General features: G+C 50.8%; 1 protein-coding gene and 1 pseudogene across 2 annotated transcripts in view; both read left to right on the top strand.

Annotated features, from left to right (window-relative positions):
• The window catches only part of SLC6A17 (solute carrier family 6 member 17), a 51,919-nt gene extending 30,118 nt beyond the window's left edge, over positions 1–21,801 (top strand). Inside the window, exons 7-12 of the mRNA XM_025392954.1 lie at positions 11,598–11,839; positions 12,124–12,316; positions 14,204–14,396; positions 15,206–15,365; positions 17,057–17,219; positions 17,699–21,801. Coding sequence (XP_025248739.1) covers positions 11,598–11,839; positions 12,124–12,316; positions 14,204–14,396; positions 15,206–15,365; positions 17,057–17,219; positions 17,699–18,067 — 1,320 coding nt within the window. The 3' untranslated portion in view covers positions 18,068–21,801. The remainder of the gene's footprint in view (positions 1–11,597; positions 11,840–12,123; positions 12,317–14,203; positions 14,397–15,205; positions 15,366–17,056; positions 17,220–17,698) is intronic.
• On the top strand, positions 19,561–21,801 carry LOC112629401 (annotated as a pseudogene). Its single transcript, XR_003120590.1, has one exon. The product of XR_003120590.1 is annotated as an uncharacterized LOC112629401 (transcript).
• Positions 21,802–22,248: the final 447 nt, after the last annotated feature.

Genomic DNA, 22,248 nt, shown 5'->3' on the forward strand with positions numbered 1-22,248 from the left:
AAATAAAAATGTCCCCTACTTTACAATTTCATCTAAAACCATTCCTTCTTATATTCCTGGGAATGGCTAAAAACAAACCCACATTTTGGGAGATGGGCAGGAGAGGTTTTGCAGGAACAAAAACCCCAGCACACTACTGCTAATCTGCCTTTCCCCATCTCATACCCCATGATTGAGCTGAGCTGGCTGAGAAGGAAGCTCTGGGGGGCTCCAGCCAAGCCCCCTCAGGGAGTCAAGCAAGTGAGGCCAATGGTGATGGCTGGGGTGAGGTTCCTATTTACAAATCCCTCCAAGTCATCTGCAGAAGGATGGGCCAACTCTCAGAAACAAATGCCTGACAGTCTATATATGGCAAACTACTGTTGCAGAGCTGTGACTGTTTCAGCACAGAACTGGGGAGATATGAGGGGTCTTAGGAGCCATTTCGAGTTCTTGCCCTAGAATGGTGCTATAAAGTACCAGGTCAATGCCCTAGCTGCCCATGCTGTGCACTGCTCCATTCATATAGACTATAATGTAAATGACATCCCCAAGGGTCATGCTGTCTGGTACCTCTGGCAGAGTCCAAGAGTTTTTGGCCAGGGCATCACAGAATCCCTGTGGGAGAAGCATTGGCTCTCCATAGATTATGCTCAATGACCTGGAAGGTCTTCCCTTCCATAGAGCCTTCCAACATCGGAAATTATTCAGGCTATCAGATTTGGACTTTGCAGTCCATGTCTTCAAGCAGTTACTGGGTATGATGAATGCAATGTGGCCAGGCTGCCATGATGACCCACTAGCATCATTGATAGGACAGTAACTCGTGGTGACGGCTAATGAACTTCTTGAATTCCTTGGGCAGCTTTTCTCCTGATTGCTTTCTTTCCGTGTAGGTAAAAACCCAGGTCAGCATGGGGTACCATGCAATTAAATTAATCATGTGATTTGTTCAATATAAAGTGGTAGACTATGGTAGGATTTTTAACCATCAAAATGTTCAGAGAATGTTTATCAAAATTACAACTGTTCATGTCCTTCAGCCCAATTTAACTTCTACATATTTGTCCTACAGATGTACTTATACATAAGCAAAATGATTAGTGTACAATGTAATGTAATGACCAACATTGCTCATTACAGCATTTGTTTTAGTGGAAAAAGATTGAAAACAACCCAAATAACCACCATTCACCTATTCATTCAACAAAGGTTTATTGAATGCCTGTTACATGCACTGTTCCGAGTCCTGGGATCCAGCAGTGAACAAAGCAGACAGACTTCCTGGTCCTCGTGGAGCTTACGTTCCGGTGGAGGGAGACAGATGTTATCAGATAATATAAGATAAAGAATTGTCATTAACTGTTGATGCCAAGGGGAAAAATAAAGCAGAGAAAGAAGATTTAGGGCATTCGGGGAGAAGAGTTGCACTTATGGACAGTACGGTCAAGGAATGCCTCACTGAGCAGTGACGTGTGAATGAAGACCTGAAGGAGGTCAGGGAGCAGGCTATGTGGATATTTGGAAGTAATGCATTCCATCCCGAACAGAGAGAACAATGAGTGAAAAGGGCTTGAGACTGGCTGTGGCTGGCATATTCAAGGAGGCCAGTGTGGCTGGACAGGAGGGGAAAGAGGTAGGACATATGGTCAGTGGTAATGTACAGCCAGATCATGAGGGTGCTGTGGTTAAGGTAAGAAGTTTGACATTTACTCTGGTGAAAAGGGAGCCATTGAGAGTTCTGAGCAGAGGAGCAGCATGATCTGACTTCTGTCTTAGGATGATCATTCTAAGCCTCTTAAATGGCTTCTATAGAAAATCTGAGGGAATAAGGACAGGACAGGGAGACCTGCTAGGAGGTCCTCCGGGTGAGAGATGACTGGGGTGTGAGCCCAGGTGATGGCAATGGGAGTGATGAGAGTTGGTTTAATGGAAGATACGTTTCAGAAGCAGAGTCAACAGGATTTGCTGTTGGATTGGTTGTGAGGTGTAAGAGGAAGAGAGGAGTCAAGGATGACTGTGGCCCTTTATGTGAGCAGTTGGAAGGATGGCATTGACATTTATGGAAATGGGGAAGACAGTGGAGGGAATGGATTCGGTGGGGAACATCTAGAGTACTCTTTCGGACAGGGCAGGCTTAAAATATCTAACAGATATCCACATGGAGATGCTGAGGAGGCAGTTGGATGTATGGATCTAGAGGTCAGGTGTGGAGGTCTACATTTGGGAGTCTGGGATAACAGAGAGAATTTAAAGCCATAGATTGGTTTCCAAACACCTAGAGAATGAACAAAGACAGAGAAGAGAGCTGAGCACTGGGGCCTTGGTGTTTAGAGGTTGAGGGAGGAATAGCTGTGGGGGGGGTTGGTGGGGGGATCAAAGAATAGGAGCAGAGAGAGAGACAGGCAGGCTGACAGACAGACAGACATTCTAGACGCAGAGTGAAGAAAATGTTTTAAGAAAGAAGGAGCCATCAGCCGTGTCCAAAGCTGCTGAGAGGTCAGGCGATGAGGTCTGAGAATTGACCAAGGCACTTGGCAACAGAGGGGTCACTGGTGACCTCAACAAGAGCTACTTTGGTGGAGTAGTGCTGAGGACAAATCTAATAATAATGGGTTGAAGGGAAAATGGGAGGTGGGGAATTGAAGGGAAAATGGGAGGTGGGGAATTGGAGACAAGTAATAGATACCAGTTATTCTCAGGAGTTTTGCTTTAGAGGAGCAGAGAAATGAGAAATGGGATGGTAATTGGAGAGGGCCATGGGGTCAAGGGTGTTATTTCACAATTTATATGATAAAAATAATCCATCATACACCACTGGTGGGAATATGAAATGGTATAATGGCTTTGGAAAACAAAGCCTGGCAGTTCCGCAAAAGGTTAAACAGGGTTAGCATATGACCCAGCAATTCCACTCCTAGGTACGTATCCAAGGGAACTGAAAGCATGTTCACACAAAAACTTGTACACAAATGTTCATAGCAGCATTGTGCATTATAGCCAAAACGTAGAAACAACCCAATGTCCGTCAAATGATGAATGAATTTTTAAAATGTGGTATATGCATACAATGGGATATTATCCAGCCATAAAAAGGAATGAGGCAGTGATACACATTGCAACATGCAACTCCTGAAAACTTTAAGCTAAATGAAAGAAGCCAAACACAAAAGACCACACATGGTATGATTCCAATGATATGAAATGTCCAGAATAGGTGAATCCGTAGAGAAAGAAGGTGGATTAGTGGTTAGTATTGGGCTTGTGGGGAGGTTGGGGGAGGCATGCGGAATGACTCTACGTGTTTGAGTTTTGTTTCGGGGGTGATGAAGAGGTTTTAGAAATTGAGTGTGGTAAAAGTTACACAACAGTGTGATATGCTAAAAACGATTGAATTGTGCACTTAAAAAATTCAAAAAAGAGGAGGAAGTTTATGTTATAGGAGAGGAGAAATAAGCAGGAGGGAGAGACTGCAGTGCTCAGCTGGAGGAGTTGGTCTCAACTAGGACCACACATAGTCCCCATAGTAGCAGGAAGGAAAGGCCAGGCCGTGGCGCATGGACGCTGGCAGGTAAGATGGTGTGGGGAGGAACTTTCTGCCGATTGTGTCATTTTTTCGCCGTGAGGTAGGGGACAAGGTGATCATTTGAGAGCAGGAAGGGAGGAGGAGGACTTGGAGGGCTAAGGAGGAGTGAGTGTGAAGTAACTGTGTAAGAGATGGGGGAAATGTGTGGGCAGCGGCAGCACGAAGGGCCCCCTGGAGGCTAGGGGTCAGGAGTGTGCAGTGGACTCTCCAGCATGGAGATCGCCAACACTTCTGCAACTCCAAGAAGGACAGTTTTTCACATTTGAACATCTCTGAAAGCACGCTGTTTCCAACCATCAGTGAGGTAATTATACAAGCCTGTTTTTTTGTTGTTGTTTTTGTTTTTAGATGGAGTCTTGCTCTGTTCCCCAGGCTGGAGTGCAGTGGCGCGATCTTGGCTCCCTGCAACCTCTGCCTCCTGGGTTCAAATGATTCTCCTGCCTCAGCCTCCTGAGTAGCTGGGACTATAGGCGCGTGCCACAATGCCTGGCTAATTTTTTGTATTTTTAATAGGGGTTTCACTGTGTTAGCCAGGATGGTCTCAATCTTCTGACCTTGTGATCCGCCCGCCTCGGCCTCCCAAAGTGCTGGGATTACAGGTGTGAGCCACTGCACGCGGCCCACAAGCCTGTGTTTTACAATGGATGGTGCTTACTTTGTGCCAGGCACTTTTGTGTGCACTTTGCACATATTAACCCATTTAAACCTCCTAACAACCCTGGAGAGGTCGGTGATCTCATCACCACTGTGCAGATGGGAAAACTGAAGCACAGAAAGGGTGGATAACTGTAGGGAGGAGGCTGTGAGTGGACAAGAGCAGAAGGGGCAGTGTGCCAGGAGCTCTGGGACTCTGTGGGTTCCCAACTTAGCATGTTGAGGAAGTGCCGAGGCTGGGAGCAAGGACAGTGGCCCCGGGAGTGTGGAGAGCTCCATGACAACCCTGGTGTGGACAGCAGGGAAAAAAAGGAACACATGTGCATGTAATGTATGTGTGAGTGTATACTGCTGGTATATGCATAAAATATCACAGGGGGGTACACAGGAAACTGACATCATGTGTACATCTGGAGGAGAAGAACCAGGTGTTACAGGATACAGGGATGAGGAAAAGGAGACCGAGGGATCTGGGGTGTGCATCAACTCCTAGAGAAGATAAGTGGGATCTCTGCAAGTTCTAAAGGCCCAGGGGTGGAGGTTAGGGGTGGAGCTTCTTGACTCTCACAGTTAGAGAGAGGGCTTCTCAGCAGGATGATGAAGGAGGCCCAGCCTCATGACCAGAGCATGGGCTCTGGAGCCAGACAATCTGGTTCAGACTCTAGCTCATCACTCAGCAGTTGTTGGGCAAGTTCCTTTGCCCTCAGGGCCTCAGTTTCCGCAATGGCAAGATGGGGTGGACAGTGGCACCTCCCCAACAGGGTTGTCGGGAAAGTGCTTAGGACTGCTCCTGGCAAGTGGAGAGCATGTGGTAAATGTTAGCTATTATTATCCTCGTCTCTTATGAAGGTGACACTGTTCTTGGGCAGCAGGAGCCTGGTGCTCCAGTGCCATCTGGTGCCTCGTGGCCCTGGCTGGCTGCACACCAGCAGGTGCACAGCAGTGCTGAGAAGCAAGGGCGTGTGCTCCTGTCACACATGCGCTCAGGCTAGGGCTCAGCAGCTGCTTGTGGATTCAAAAACATCATCATGCCCGTGAGTCAAACGCCTTGATACACTTTGTTTCCCTGCGTGAGGAAGTAGTTCAGCCATCATGCTGAAGAAGTGGCAGGAAGCTGTTCCTCTGTTTTAGAGCAGACACCCCAAGGAGGGGGTGAGCCCTCTTTTCTGAGGGAAAAGCCCATTGCCCATCCTCCTCTTGCAGTCACATCCTGATGCCTGGAAGGGGGGCGGGGTTTTCTGAGTCTGGCCAAGGGTTCATCCTCTGTTGTTGCTTGTTAGAGATCATGCACCATCACCCCAGGAATCCTGGAAAGAGCCCCTTAAATTCATTATGTACTGAAGGTGCCAGGCTCAATTTACCCCCCGATTAGCGCTGGGCATCTGCGGTCATCTCCATCAGCAAGAGTACCCCTCCAAGCTGCAGGCTGGAAGGGAGGACCACCTGCACCAGGCACTTTTCTCCTCAAAGGTCAAGTTCACCCTTAGATGCTTTCCTGGACCCTATCAATGTCAGATTTGGTTCCATCAGTTTGCTGGGTGATGCGTATGTGGGTGATGGGTATTCATTACACTATCTTCTCTACTTTTGTACATTTTATAATAAATATTCCATAATTTTTTAGTGGAAAAAGAGCAGTCTTAACAAACAAACAAATTTTTGTTCTATCCAAAGTTGTTGAATATTCCATCCTCCAAGAATTCTCCAAGCTATATAGGGCCGGCTCTGATCTGCAGTTTGGCACTGTGGTATCCTCCCAGGAGTGGCTGCCTCCATTTATGAAATTTGGCCCTGAACTGTGACTAGGCTGAGGAATTGATTCACATCTTCATTTATCCTAAACCTTATAGGTTTAGGGAGTGATGGAAATCCTAATGATGGTATGAATTTGAGTTTCACAGGTAGTCTGGACCTTTTTGTAAAAATGATTGACGTAGATGAAAAAGGAAATAATTACCAAAAAAAAAAAAACAAAAAAAAAAAAAACCCAGAAAAAAGAAAGAAAGAGAAGAGGAAAGGATAATAAAATGAAGCCAGTGTTAAAATAGCCATGTTTTGGCCGAGCGCGGTGGCTCAAGCCTGTAATCCCAGCACTTTGGGAGGCCGAGACGGGCGGATCATGAGGTCAGGAGATCGAGACCATCCTGGCTAACACGGTGAAACCCCGTCTCTACTAAAAATACAAGAAAATTAGCTGGGCGAGGTGGTGGGCGCCTGTAGTCCCAGCTACTCTGGAGGCTGAGGCAGGAGAATGGTGTGAACCCAGGGGGGCGGAGCTTGCAGTGAGCCGAGATCGCGCTACTGCACTCCAGCCTGGGGCACAGAGCAAGACTCCGTCTCAAAAAAAAAAAAAAAAAAAAAAAAAAGCCATGTTTTAGAAAGTAGAAGTTTGAAGTCCTAAGATCATCCTCTTGTTCTAGAAAACAGCGTCTTAGCCCAAAAGGCTGGTACGACTTTGCAGCCCCTTGTCTGGTCCCTCCTGCTCAGCTCACAACTCATAGAAAAAGGTCAGCTTTTGTCCAGTCTCTCTCTCTCGTGCTCCTGACTCTTTCCTTCTCTGCCACGTGCCAGGCACTATTCATACAAACAGGAGAGGAGATGGGCACCACCCCTAAGCACAAAGTGTTGAAACGAAGACTAGACACATAAAACTGTGATGCGGGTATTGACAAGAGCTGTGAGCTCAAGGACCAGAGGCAATCAGGAAAAGCTTTAAAGAAGAGATGATATTCATGCTGGGTTTTGAGAAATATGTAGGAATTTACCAGAAACTGAGTAGGAGGAAAGGAATTTCAGGAAACAATTACAGCCTAGGCAAAGGCCAGAGGTGTGAAAGACTACGGTGCTTTTGAAGAGGAGTAAGTCACCTGCATTTAGAATGTTCAGAATATAAAGGAATGGAAAAAGATTTTCTAGAAGACAGTGGGGAACCATCAAAGATTTTTCAGCATGCAAGCGACATGACCAGAGCTGTGTTCATCTTGTTAAAACACACACACACACACACACACACACACACACACACACACACACACACACTTCAGCTGGATTAAATTTAAAAGTTTAATTGAACAATGAACGATTCGTGAATCAGGCAGCCTTCTGAGCCAGAGTAGGCTCAGAAACTCCAGTGCAGTCATGTGGTGGAAGAAGCCTTAAGGACAGAAAAAGGAAAGTGACTCGGCGTTTGCCTTATTTGAAGTTGGTTCGAACAGTCGGCCACGTTTGATTGGCCAGAACTCAGTGATTGGCACAAGAGTAGGCTACAGTCTGTTTACACCTCCACTTGTTATAGTTTATGATGTACAGAGAAACCTTTAGGCCAAACTTAAAATATGTAAGGAGGCAGCTTTCGGCTAAACTTGATTTAATCATCTCAACATACCTTCTCTTAGAAAATTTCATAATTCTTCCTAGTTAGAACTCACCAAACTGCTCAGAGCCACGAGATCCTGGTTTCTAGCCTAGGAGAAGCGCCACGAGATCCTGGTTTCTAGCCTAGGAGAAGCGCCCAGGCTCCAGCAGATTGCAGTAGGGCTGCTGTGATTGACATTTGTGAATACCAGAGAAGGCCAGCCAGCATGCCTTCCAGGCATAAGTCACCCTTATGCCCATTTCTGGAGTATGCCTGAAAAATTATTTTTCAAAAACTCACCCAAGCGATGGGAATTAACACAAGTCCTTTCCCAGTGGAACTATGATTATTTTCTTCTCCTTTTCTATTCTCCAAATTTCTACTAGGCACAGTGCAGGCCCCCATTTCCTTATCCACAATACCAAAATCCAAAGAGCCCTGAAAAACAAAAGTTGGTTTGGTTTGGTTTTGATCCTCTAGAACTCACTTGGAAGCAAAGTGACCTGCACAAATGTGAGGCTATTTATAGTCTTTATGGATTCACTTGGTGTGAATATGCATATTTTGCTGCAGAAATACTAATGTGTTTGATGACAGGGTGCTGCCCCAGACCCCGCTGGGGGTGTTATGTAATTACGTAGCATATGCATCACATTACCTCTCTAAAATTAAATTAGAAACAAAAGCTTGCATTCCAAAACCAGTCAGCCCCCAGGGCTTTTAGATAAGGAACCGTGGGCCTGTATTACTTTTGTAAAGAAGGTAACATTTCATCTTACTTTAAAAACCAGACATCCGCCTATGCAAGGGGGTGGGCCCCCAGCAGTACAGGACAGCCCTGCCCTGTTTCTCTGGTCACCTGCTCTCGCATGGCTCTCGCATGCTCTGCTGTGGCTATTTTAAACCCTTCCAATCCTCCACACCCTCTGACCTTCCTTCCGGCATACTCATCCCTAGCAGATGATTTTGCCTCCTGCTTTACAGGGAAAACAGAAGCTGCCAAGAAACTCCCTCAGACGACAGAGACAGAAACCGACCATAAAACCTGCCTGCAGCTGCCCCATCCTGTCCTCCCTCCCTCCTCTCTCAAATGAGTAGCCCAAGGGTGGTCCTATAGAGGACAGCTTCCCCCAACCCCACCCCGCCCAGCATCCCTACCCTCCAGCTTTTCAAGACACTCCATTGAAAGCAAAAACAAAAACAAAATCAAAACATACGAAAACACAACCCTTCGTGGATTTCGTAGCCTTCTTCTGATACTGCTCTTCTGCTCCTGATTCGAGGCTTGCTTCTCCGAGGACCTGCTTATCCACATTGCCTCCATTTCCTCCCCTCTACCTCTCTCCTTTCTTCACTTCCCCTGGCTTCTCACCAGGGAGCAACTCCAAGGAAGCCCCTGCAGCCTCCTGTGCCGACTCCCTCAGGGTCTGTCACTGGCAGCGCTGACCCTTCCTCCTCCGTGCTCTGGGTTTTCTTCTTGCCTCTGCTACTTCTTCTCTGACTCCCTTTCAGGAGACTCTCTTCCCTGCATTCAGTGTTGGAGACAGGAGCAGGCTCTTGCTTCTTATCCCTCTGTAACTATATAGCCACAGCCTCAGCTCCTGCCGGCACACCTGCTACTCAGAAAGTCTATCTCCAGCTTGCCTCTCTCTGACTCCAGGTTCATCTGTCCAGCGGACCACTTGGCATTTCGTTTTAGATGTCTTAAAGACACATTCAGCTCAACCTTTCTACAACTAATGTCTTGATCCTCCCTGCCCAACACCATCAACCTGTTCCTCTCCCACTGTCCCCGTCTCCACCTGCTCAGGTATGCAGGCCGGAGACATGGCCCTCATCTCAGCCTCTCCCTCTCCAGCATCTCCCATCTCCAGTCCATCCCGAAGGTCTCCTTGGTTTGTCCTGCGAAGATCTCTCCATTGGCACCACTCGGCCCCTTAGCAAAGCCACTGTCCCCTCCAGCCTGGACCCCAGAAGCTGCTTCCTCGAAGGTCTGCTGCATCCACTTATTTCTTTTGGAAATGCACATGATTGTGTCGCCACTTCTTTAAATCCCTTGGTGGCTTCTCGGGTTACATGCTTTCTTAGGGTAAAGACAAGATCTGTACAGGCCTTTGATCTAACTTCTCTCCTCTCCCAGCCCCACCTGTGCCACCCCCACCTCGCCCTCACTGCTTCAGCCACCCTGGCACCTTCCATTCTCTTTTACACACCATCCTCTGTCCCATCTCAGGACCTCTTTCTACGCTTCTTCCCAAATGCTCTACCCTCCCCTCATGGCCTCGCTTTCATCAGCTTTCAAATGTCAGCTTGAGGACCTCTTCCTCTGGGAAGCCTTGCCTGGCCTCCCAACTTGTCCAAATCCCCTTCTTATGGGCTCTCGGAGCACTGGGTGCCCAGCCTTCACAGCCCTTGTCACATTTGCAATTTAGCATTTGTTCGTGGGATCATTTGACCAATGTGTCTCTCTCCAACTAGAGTGTAAACTCAGAGACCCTGCTTGCCTCTGTTCCCCATGGTCTCTGCATTGCCTGGCACCAGGCCTGGCCCACAGCAGGTGCTCAGAGATGGTGGCAGGTGGGCCTTGTGTCCTGGATGTTATTTAGGGCTGTGATATTAAAGACGGCTAAAGTCCAGATGGACCCTAAAGTCCAACACCTCACTGTTCAGATGTGGACTTACCCACAGGTACTCAGAAGGGGGGTGCCAGGACCCACACAGGGCTTGTCACCACAGGGAAGTGAACTCTCTAATTGGCTCCTTACCTCCTTAGTCTGTCTGGAGTGAGGTCACTTAGGTTCACCTCAGCAGCACAGGTTGCAGGGGAAAATGCTTTAAAGAGTATAAGTGATAGGCAAACTGAGTCAGGAGTTGGTGCTGGGGTTGGGGGTGGGGGCCTGGCCCAGAATATCTATATTTTAGTAACCACTCTGCCCCGACTAACCAGCTCCATTACCTTGAGCAAGCAATTTCATCTTTGGGGTCTCAGTTTACCCTTTAAAAATGTGAATAGCAATCCTTGCTTCCTGCACCCCCACAAAACACAAAACACCCTGTCCTGACTAGGCCAGCATCATTCTGTTAGGATTGAGTGCCACTATGTACAGGCATTACTTGTTGCTATACATTTGATCCTCACATTCACTCAGAGCCTCTATTACTATTCCCTTTTTTCAGATGAGTAAACTGAGGCTCATAACACAGTCACTGCCACTTACTGAAGGCTTCATAGCCATTTAAACATGGGAGTCAGGATTTGGATCTGGATCTGTCTGAGACTCTAAAGCTCCATGCTGGGTCCAAGGCTTGGTCCCTGCCCCAAGGAACAAACAGTAAAAGGAAAATGGGTTGGAAATTGCTGCATGCCATCCAAATGCTGTTGCAGTTCAGGCTCCCGTCAGGTGTGAGGGCAGATGGAGGCTTAGGCGGGGGCCCTTTCTCCAGGAATTGTCTAGGCTCTGTGCTTCCGCTTGGGTGGTGGTGGGGAGAAGCAGGTGGTTTGTTTTTTCCTTCCATGAGGTAGAGGAGTTTGAGGTGGAGAAGGCATCATGGACATTCTGGTATCCTCAGTTTCCTTGTGCTGCTGTGCAAGCTGTTCACTGCAGGACTCTAGGAGGCATCGGTCACAGCGTAGTCTAAGTGAATGGCACTCTCTAGAGCTGTGCACTACATGACCGTATGTGATGGCCTTGATGATGTTCCTTAGTATGATGGCTGCATGGTAAGCCATGGTAGCAGTTAAATTACTATGGAAGCACTCGGCATGTATGTTGTCTTACCAGGGCTTCACAATCATCCTCTGAAGTTGATACTCTTGTGATCTGTATATTGGGGAAACTGAGGCTCAGAGGAGTTAGGGAAATTGCCCAAGTTCACACAGCTTCTTACCACTATGGGCTGCTGCCTCTGAACCCTGTTGAGGCTGAGAAAGGGGGTGTGCATGTGAGAAAGGGGGTGTGCACATGAATAAAACCATCTTCTCTGTGTCTCTTTTCTTCCTCCTGCCTTGGTCCTCTGCCACAGCTGGACAAGATGCTGGACCCCCAGGTGTGGCGGGAGGCAGCCACCCAGGTCTTCTTTGCCTTGGGCCTGGGCTTTGGTGGTGTAATTGCCTTCTCCAGCTACAACAAGCAGGACAACAACTGCCACTTCGATGCCGCCCTGGTGTCCTTCATCAACTTCTTCACGTCAGTGTTGGCCACCCTCGTGGTGTTTGCTGTGCTGGGCTTCAAGGCCAACATCATGAATGAGAAGTGTGTGGTCGAGTAGGTGGCATCTCTCCTCCTGTCCCTCCTCCTCCCTGTCTACCTTACTTGGGAGTAGGGGGCGGGTGTGTGCATGGGGAGAGAGGTCCCCTCCACTCAGGCTGAGGAATGGAGCTCAGAGGAGCGTTCTGTCCCCACCAGCTCTGGGCCACAAGGACAAGCTCAGAAATGCCTCTGTCGGTGGCCCATGAGGGTCCCACCTGGGTGCCTGGGAGGAGCCTCCAGGATCTCACCCATTGCCCATCCCTTCCTTCTTACCTGGCTCCCTCGGTTTTGTGCTGCAGGAATGCTGAGAAAATCCTAGGGTACCTCAACTCCAATGTCCTGAGCCGGGACCTCATCCCACCCCACGTCAACTTCTCCCACCTGACCACAAAGGACTACATGGAGATGTACAATGTCATCATGACCGTGAAGGAAGACCAGTTCTCAGCCCTGGGCCTTGACCCCTGCCTTCTGGAGGACGAGCTGGACAAGGTGCGGGGATAGGCTGCCCTTCCGAGGACAGGCAGGAACCCAGAGAGCAGCTGTCGCTGGCTGGAGCTTGGGCTCAGGCCTCAGGATGCTGACAGGTAGTCATTAGTTTACTTAGTAAGCAAGGATCTGCTATGTGTCCAGAGGGAGTGAAAGGGAAGAAAGGTATTGGCCAAAGTCCCTGCCCAGAGGTAGGCTTGAGCCTAGACAAGGAGTAGGGCAGACACACACCTCTCAGAAGTCACAGTTAAGTGTATGGGACGATGTTTCCATTTACTGAGTGGGCTTCTCGTGCACCATCACTGCCATAGGTAATGCACTCAGAACAGTGCCTTGACTTGGTATGCATCAAAGAAGTGTTGAAGTTAGTGTTTGTCCGTTGCTATCTATCTCCTTTGATGCTCAAGGCAGCTCTATGAATTGAGTATTCATATTGTTCCCTACCTTACAGATGAGTAGCCTATGAGGTGGGGGGCTTGATCAAGGTCTCACAACTAGTAAGTGAGAGAGGCAGGGTTCAAATCCAGTTAGTTGGGTCCAGAGCCCATGCTCAGAACCACCCCTTCATGCTTCTAGCCCTCACCCCGCTGTCCCCATTCCAATCTCACTGCCACGATGATACTTAGACTTTAGGGTGGTGCTGGGGGTGCTGACTCCTCCTTAATGCTCAGGCCCAAGTTAGGACACCTTGCTTCTATTTATACTTACATAGCTGGACACTTTCAAAATGACTGTTCTGTTAGAAGGGGTAACAGGAAAGGGACATACCCACAGCGTCTTCGGAACCAGGCTGGAGCCAAGGCTCACATGGGGCAGAGCCAGCTCCTGTCAGCCTGGGTCAACCCTGTCCTTCATGGGACCGGGGAAGAGGGTGCTTTCCCTGGGCTCCATGTTAAAAGTCAGCTCCATTGGACTGGCACCGTCCTAATGCTATGGGAGCTGCATCCTGCACCCTGACCCCTTCCCCGGGGATCAAGAGCAAGAGAGCCCAATCTCGGGTCCCCTGCCCTGGTTTCTTCCCCAGGTGACTGGCAGCATAAAGGACCTCCCCTTTTCACGTTCTCTAAAACCCTGCCCAGTTTTCATGGGCATGGCCTGGTTCTCTGAATAAAACTAAATTTATAGCAGTGTTTTCATAAAATACAACTCCGATAGCATTCAAATGACAAGAATTATACACTCACTTAGTGGGGAAGAAATGTTCCCTTATAATCACTGAATATTACAGGGCAATGTATAAGTGACAGGGGGCAGTGTGTGTCACCTGAGCCACAAGCATGGCCCAGTCATTAAAGCGGTGATTCTCTACCTTGGCTACCCATTAGAGTTCCTGGGTTTTATTTGTTTTTGCTTTAAAAAAAAAAAAAAAAAACAACTCCGACACGCACCTTCACCCCAGACCAGTCTAGTCATTGTCCCTGGGGTGAAACCCAGGTGTCGGTGTTTTTAAAGGCTCCAGCGTGCCTCCATTGAGAGCCAAGGCTGAGACCACTGCATGAAGATCTGCAGTTCCGAAGTTCTGAGCTGGGAACGGCCACAGTGTGGCTGGAGCAATCAGGAAAGACATCTTAGAGGAGGAAGGTCCTGAGCTGATGTATTTCTAAACATGAGCATCTTCATCTGAATCACCTAAGCTCCTGGTACAACCTGTAGATTCTAGGCCCCATAGGTGAACTCTCAAGTTGGTGTTTTTGAGCTACCTCTAGGGGATTCCAATGCCTGCTAAAGTTCGAGACCCACTGGCCAAAATCAACAGGATTTAGGTGGAGGTGGGAACCCCTGTGAAAGAGGGAATAGTTATTCCAAAAGTTCGAAGGGCAGAGGAAAGGCAGCAGCGGTCTCCCCGGGGAGGGGTGACCTCACAGGTCCTGCTTTCCACCCCGCCTTCAGTCCGTGCAGGGCACAGGCCTGGCCTTCATCGCCTTCACTGAGGCCATGACGCACTTCCCCGCCTCCCCGTTCTGGTCCGTCATGTTCTTCCTGATGCTCATCAACCTGGGCCTGGGCAGCATGATCGGGACCATGGCGGGCATCACCACACCCATCATCGACACCTTCAAGGTGCCCAAGGAGATGTTCACAGGTAACTCCTCCCTGCCCCCACGCCCGGGCTCTGCAGGCTGCCCTTGTGGACAGCAATCCCATTCTGGCTTCTGACTGGGTCCTTCATGACCCCACACCCAGAAGGCTCCACCCCGCACTGGGACACAGCTGGAGCCTGGCAGTGCCACTCAGTGACGAGCACTCAAGCCAGGAAGAGAAAGCTACTTGGAAATGTGGAGCAAACATGAGCTGGGAGGCCTGCACCTAGGCCCCTTTGTTGGTTCACTTACCCCTCTCCCCAAGGGTCTGCTGAGTCATCTCAGGCAGGGGTGCTGAGTCGTCTTGGGCAGGGGTGCTCACTGGCCTTGCGCCCTATTCCATCTTTGTCACTCTGGTCCCGGGTTGTGTCCACAGTTCCCTTCGGGGTCTGCTGAGTTGATCTAGGGCCCATACAGGGATACCTCTCACCTGCATCCCTAGAGCGGGTATCTTTCTGTTCTCAAATGGGGAAACCGAGGTGGAGAAAAAGACTGGGAACAATCAGATGAATCATTTAAGTTAAATGCAGCAATTAAGTAGATCACCTGCCACGGGCCAGGCACTGTGCTGGGGCAGAGGCATGGGATGAAAGTTAGACACAACACCTTCCTCAGTTGCTCCCCGACTAGTAGAGCGGGGCTCAGAACCTGAGCATCTGGATCCCTCGTGCAGGACTGGGCCTGCTGGCAGGAGGGCTGCAGGCATGCGTGGGGGAGGGATGTGATGGGAGGGGCCTGGGTGCCCCAAGACCCCCAGGGCCCCACCCACCCTGCACCTTTGCCCCCACACCGGCCTCCCGGCTCTCTGTAGTGGGCTGCTGTGTCTTTGCATTCTTCGTGGGGCTGTTGTTCGTCCAGCGCTCCGGAAACTACTTTGTCACCATGTTCGATGACTACTCGGCCACCCTGCCACTCACTCTCATCGTCATCCTTGAGAACATCGCTGTGGCCTGGATTTATGGAACCAAGAAGTAAGGGGGACATGGGGGAAATGTGGGACGGGAGGAGGGGTCTGTCCTGTCATGACTCCCTGGAGAGGCAGATTATAGAGTCACAATGGCAGAGCTGAAAGTGCCCTTACAAGTCATTTAGGGAAATCGAGGCATAGTGCAAGGACGTGGCTGCCTAAGGCCACTTGTCCAGGGAGAAACAGAGCCAGTCTGAGGACTGGGTGTCCTGGGTGCAGGTTCTGGCATCATCCTTAAATTACCATAGCACCTTTCCTGGGTACCAACTCTTCAGAATTCTGTTAAGTTTTTATGAAGGGCTTAGTGGGTCTACAATAGGCCCTTGCCCTTGGAGAACGTGTAGACTTCAGCAGCCTGTTCACAGTTGTAAGGGCCTAGATAGGGGTATGAGATGAGGTGTGGTTTTGGCCCCAAGTCTGGGGTCGTGCAGAGTAAGAGGATTCAGCCCCAAGAAAGGATTGGGTCTCACAGCCTAAGCCTAGGGCAGTCGTACGCTTACTGTAAGGTCTTGGCCTCATCCCTCATGTTAGGGTAAATACGTGTTCCCAGGAGTTCTAGAACTACATCTCTCTGACTCACTTAGCATCGACCGTGACCACATTGTCCTTGTCCTTGGCAAGACCCACCTCCACTAACCCTCTCGGTCTGACCCTCCCTGATGCCTGGACCTGGTTTGGCAGTGGGGCTCTTTCACAGGGGCCGTCTGCTTCCTGGGAGAGCACAGGAGGGGACAGGGAGTGGGGGAAAGGACACTCCTCTGCTTCCACCTGCTGTGGGCCAGGGCTGTAAGACACTGCCACAAGGGACTCTGGCTGATTTTTGTGTCCCGGACTCCTTCGGCAGTCTGGTGATGTCCCTGTACTCCTGTTATTTTAAATGCATAAGATAAAATGTGTAGGATTATATAAGAAACTAATAATATTGAAAAATAGCGAAATATTGTTTAAAATCTGTGATATAGTAATTATGAGCACTTTATTTTTAATGCATTGTTACAAGATCTAGCTATAGATCTAATAACAATAGTAACTTTGAAGTAGTGACGAAAATCAACAATGACGCTATCTTCAATAGCTGGGATGTAATATGAAAATATCTGTAATCTATTGGCGACAGTCACGGGTATTGTTAATACTACTGTGGTTGCTTGCATTCATAATATAATAGAAAGTAATGCAATATTTCAGTTAGGGGTTACTGAGGTAAAGATGATTCTTTTGTATGCCATTCAAGCACAAACCTGCCGGCCGTCGGAATTCTGCTCACCCCTTGGTGAGAAACCTTTGAAAGTCAGGGCAGCTCTCTATCTTTGGACTCTAGAGAAGTGCACTTCTACTGCTTTTCCAGCAGGAGGAGCCTTCAGCCAGGCCAGTGTGAAAGGGCTAGGCACTCCCTGAACACACAAGCTGTCTATACATAAAACAGACGTGCACCTGCCCAGGGTGTGTCTGCTGGGTCCTATCATATCTCTGGATGGGGTGTGATGTGACGGAATCAGAGGAGGTTAGAGGAGGACAGTAGAGCCTTCCCAGGGGCCAGGCAGACCACACACAATGAGCACTGAATGTGAAGAATAGAAGAGCCCAGGAGGGAGGGACTGGGAAACGAAGACTTTCTGGAGGAGATGGTGAAGGGGAAAGAGGGAGGTGTGACTGAGGGATGCCAACTGCTGGACCCTCTGCTATGCCTGGCAGGTTCATGCAGGAGTTGACGGAGATGCTGGGCTTCCGCCCCTACCGCTTCTATTTCTACATGTGGAAGTTCGTGTCTCCACTATGCATGGCTATACTCACCACAGCCAGCGTCATCCAGCTGGGGGTCACGCCCCCGGGCTACAGCGCCTGGATCAAGGAGGAGGTAAGGGTTGGGGCCCCAAACCCCAGGGACGTTTGCATCTTCTCAGGCCTTTAATGCAACCGCAGATAGGGATACACCTTTCTAGGGCAGGTGCTATGTGCCAGGCCCTGCCAGGTGCCTCACACCTAAACCACAATCCTACAACAGCCCAAAGACAGAGGTGGCATCATCCCTGTAGCACAAATGGGGACACTGAGGCTTAGAAAGATTAATGCACTTATCCAGTCTTTCTAACCCATATTCTCTCTCCATGCCTGTGGAGTGGAATTAGTTCATTTTATAATAGTAGAAATCACCCTAGACCCTTTCACCAAGGTGACCAGGTAAACCCCTGTCAACCCCCATCCTTGGCTGTGCCTGGCCAGGATGGGGAGAGGAGTGGAAGGCCATGGGTGAGGGCAGGAGAGCAGTCTTGGAGGGTTTGGGAGGGGAGGGCTGTCACAGTGCCAGCAGCAGCCCTTAAGGCAGCCCACCCGCAGGCGGCCGAGCGCTACCTGTATTTCCCCAACTGGGCCATGGCGCTCCTGATCACCCTCATCGTCGTGGCGACGCTGCCCATCCCTGTGGTGTTCGTCCTGCGGCACTTCCACCTGCTCTCTGATGGCTCCAACACCCTCTCCGTGTCCTACAAGAAGGGCCGCATGATGAAGGACATCTCCAACCTGGAGGAGAACGATGAGACCCGCTTCATCCTCAGCAAGGTGCCCAGTGAGGCACCTTCCCCCATGCCCACTCACCGTTCCTATCTGGGGCCTGGCAGCACATCGCCCCTGGAAACCGGTGGTAACCCCAATGGACGCTATGGGAGCGGCTATCTCCTGGCCAGCACCCCTGAGTCGGAGCTGTGACCACTGCCCCAGCCCTGCCCGCCTCTCCCCCCACACTCAACCTGCCCACTTGTCCAGGCCTGGCCTCTTCCTCAAGGTGGCCACCAGGCCCAGGCCAGGCCCTTTGCCCAAGAAGAGAGGGTCTGCCCTGCCTCACTCCCCTCTTCAGTCCCAGAAGACTCTGCTCCCTAGCCCTGAGCAGGAGGCTGGGAGCAGCTCTGTTTCCCAATTCAGGACCCCACTCGTCTAGCCCTCCAAGAGCCTCCGCCAGATTGCAGCCATGTAATTGGAACAACCCATCACTCCGGCTTCCCAGTCCCTGGGAGATTCCAAGTGGCCACTGCAGGAGTCACTCACCTCCCTCTCTTCCTGTAACTTGCCACCTGCAGTTCTTAGGGCTCTGGGGTGCCCTGAGCCACCAGATGGTGGTGGTGAGAGGCCTTGGGGCCGGGGAAGGAGAGTGGACTTTAGCTCACTCTGCCATGAGAGCAGGACACCATCCTGCCCAGCCCAGACGGAGTTGCTCCTAGTCTAAGAGGCTACCTGCTTGAAGGCAGAAGGGCTCAGGGCTCAGAACTGGGAGGGCGTAGGCAGAAGCCCCAAGTTCTGTTGTCAGAGGTGGGTGCTGCCCTTGGCTTGAGCATGAGCCTTGGTAGCAGAAGGTGAGGAACATCCTCTGCCCTGGTCCCTGGGTGGAATCTTCCCATGTCCTTGGCCCTGGCTGGGGTGGGTGGTGTGTGCTCCTGCGTCTTGTCTGGGAGTGCAGTGACTGGGACCAGCACCTCCCCCATCTCAATTAGGGCCTAGCCATCTCCCTGTCCCCAGCACCCCTCCCCAGCCCACAGTGGTGGCCTCTGCCTCTCTCCTGGAGACAGAAGGAAACGGTGCAAGGAGAGGTTTCCAGAGCACACATTGTTGGTTCCCAGCACAAATTAGATGGTTTGGAGCACAATTGTGAAGCACACTTCCCGCCCTCCTCACCTGGGGTCTAATGTTCTGTCTAGTGGCAGCTTTTCCCCTGGAACAGGGGTCCCCGGAGTTCAGGGGCTTATCCCCAGGAAGCCTCACTCCTGGGGAAAGACAGATAATTTCACTGCCCCTTTGAGCCGCCACTCACTCTCCTTATTACACAAGCACAGCCACCCAGTGTGCACATCATGTACAGACACCTTGGAAACCTTTCCCAAGCCTTCCTGGCCCATAGTGGCCAGTACCACAGGCAGTGCTGTGGACAGTAGAGGCTGCCAAAGGCAAGGGCTGGTCTTCAGAATGGAGGCCAGCCTGTGCAGAAGGCTGCAGCTGACAACAGCGACCCCACCCACCATTACCTTCAGGGCCTCCTCTGGAAGAGAACCCATTCTCAGAGTGCAGCCAGGGAGGAACCTGACCCAAGAGTTAATGTCTGCAGAGGGATGGATGGATGGATGGATGGATGGATGGATGGATGGATGGATGGATGGATGGATGGATGGATGGATGGATTGGGGGGTGGGGTTGGATGGATGGGTGGATGGATGGATGGATGGATGGATGGATGGATGGATGGGGTAGGGGAAGGAAGGAAAGGAGGGAGAAAGGAGGGAATACTGGCTCCATCTTTCGGAGAGCTCTGGTGGGCAGGGCAGAAACAGGCCACAGTGCTCAACCCAGACACCCTCACAAAGGGTCCCAAGTCACTCTTGTAGCTCAGATTGCTCTTAGGACCTGGAGGGACAGACCAGAATCAGGGTGCCCTCCTTCACCCCCGAGTTCCTTACTGTCCCCCCAAGACTGGGAGTGGTCTGTCCCCCAGCCCTGCCATCTCCCTTACACATCCCTCTTCCACACCTTCCCCTTTCTAGCCCCCTCTGCCCTACCTGTCTTTCCTGAGTGTTTGAGGGGAGAGAGAGACCCACCTCTCAAAGAGATGAGCTTTTGGGGCACAACATCCCACCATAGGCCCCCTCACCTGACCACACCTCCTACCTGGCCCCTTGCCAAATCCCAAGCAGAATTAGCAACAGGAAAAGCAAAGCCCCAGGAGAGACACTCTACTATATATACTCTTCTATATATTCTGTTTCTATTGTATATTCACTCTGTACATGTGGGTGTAAATGCTGTTAAATGACAAACCCAATATTATACTGTGGCTGGTGGACTATTTTCATCCTCAGTGCTGTACAGATCTATTTTCATTGTATATTTGATATATTTTTAATTTTGTAGCGTGTGGCTGGGCCAGGCCCCAGCAGGAGGGGCTGAGCTGGGGCTGTATGCTTGCTAGGTGTGGGCGCGCTAGTGCTCCCTGTAGCTTTTGCTGTGTCTTCGCTGTGTGTTAGACGTAGGGCCCAGAGCTCAGGGTGTGTGTGTGCGTGCGTGTGTGTGTGGTGTGCACATACGTGAGTGTGGGTGTGTGTAGCGTGCTAATCTGTGACTCCCAGTGTTCACCACCTTCCTGAAGACCACGCTCCCTCCCCCTGCCTCCTCCTCCTCTATCTATCGGGAGCCTCAGGGCCGGCAGGGTGCCTCGGGAGCCCCCTGCTATGGGGAAAGGCATGTGTTTCTTGCTAGTGACTCATTGCCTTCACACCACTGGGTTTGCCAGAAACAGGGAAGGAGGGCGTTAGGGGAAAAAAAAATCCTCAAATGTATTTACCAGTCAGCTTCTTGCTGTTCCCAGTAGAATCGCTAGCTCTTCTCCAGAGGAAAAGTACTAGGATTCTTAAGATGGCGAGACCCCAAGAGGGATCTCACAGCACTGCTGCATTTGCCCTTGATGCAGTCCTGACAGTGTTTGGAAAGGGCTGCCTGCCCCCTCCCCACTGTACTTCTGATGCCTTTGGAGTCAAAGGCAGGTGGGGTCACCTGATGAGCTAAGATCCAGCCCCAGAATCCTGGAGGAGCAGGAGAGGACCAGGTCCCCAAGTCCTTTCACAGGGTCCCCACCCCCACTGGCTTTGGTGCTGTCCAAACAGTGCCCACCAGAAGACAGAGGGAACTCCAGGGCAGGGATGTGCCTGAAAGAGTCAACAGTCTCCTGATCCCTTACCTGTGCCTGCCCTCCAGCCCCATCACCAGCTTCTTGCTCAGGGAGCCTTCTGCCCTCCTCACTGAGGCAGCATGAAGCCGGAGGCCCAGATGGGGGCTGAACAGGTAGGGCACATCGGTGAATGCCAGTGAGGTCGGCTTCTGCCCTCCAGCAATACATGTGCAGGGGCTGCTGCTTTCCCAGTGCCAGGAGAACCCCCGCTCTGAGTCAGCCTGTGTGGGTCATGGGACTGGGACGCAGGAGCCATGGTCCCAGGCACTGCACAGGTCTACGGTATTACCAGGCAGAAGGGCTGCTTTCCTGCCCTTCCTCACCCCAACTTCCCCATCCCACTCCCCCAGAGTACTCCCCACTGTGAAAAGAGCTGGAAACTGAACCAGTTAGAATGAACCTGGCTCCCTGAGCACCCCTGTATCCTTCAAATAGGCCCTGACATGTGAGGTCTGCTGCTTCACTGGGGCCTGATGACTTCGGCTGGGGGAGGGGGCCTAGGGCCCCTTCTCATTGAAAGCTCTGCTTTGTACAGACCCAAGCACAGACACCAGGCTGTCACTTTGGGTTCTGGCATAAGTTCAGAACAATTCAAGTCCCTGTGTCCCATGGCTGGTCAGAGCCCTGGGTCAAAACCACTCAGCCCAGGGGAGGGGATGAGGCATTGTCACCCTAAATCCCTCTTCCTCTCTCCCCCACCATGGTGTGCAATAAAGTGTCTGTTCTTACCAAACCCTTCTTGCCTTTCTCACCTGCTCATGCAATGAGGGAGAGGGATGGGTGGCCAAGGATCCTGTGGGAAGCTCTGGGGGGGAAAAGCTTGGACTGGGATGGGTGGACAGGACTGCTGAGGGGGTTGTGGGTGCTGGCTGGCTGAGGAGCAGCGCGGGAAGTGTGGGCAGGTTCACCTCTGTATTTTCCTAGGAACTGTCATAGGTATTAATAATGCATACACTTCATCCTGGCTAACACGGTGAAACCCTGTCTCTACTAAAAAATACAAAAAAGTAGCCGGGCAAGGTGGCGGGCGCCTGTAGTCCCAGCTACTCGGGAGGCTGAGGCGGGAGAATGGCGTCAACCCGGGAGGCGGAGCCTACAGTGAGCTGAGATCCGGCCACTGCACTCCAGCCTGGCAGAGCGAGACTCTGTCTCAAAAAAAAAAAAAAAAAAATAATAATAA

This window comes from Theropithecus gelada, chromosome 1, assembly GCF_003255815.1.
Source record: "Theropithecus gelada isolate Dixy chromosome 1, Tgel_1.0, whole genome shotgun sequence".
Taxonomy (NCBI): Eukaryota; Metazoa; Chordata; class Mammalia; order Primates; family Cercopithecidae; genus Theropithecus; species Theropithecus gelada.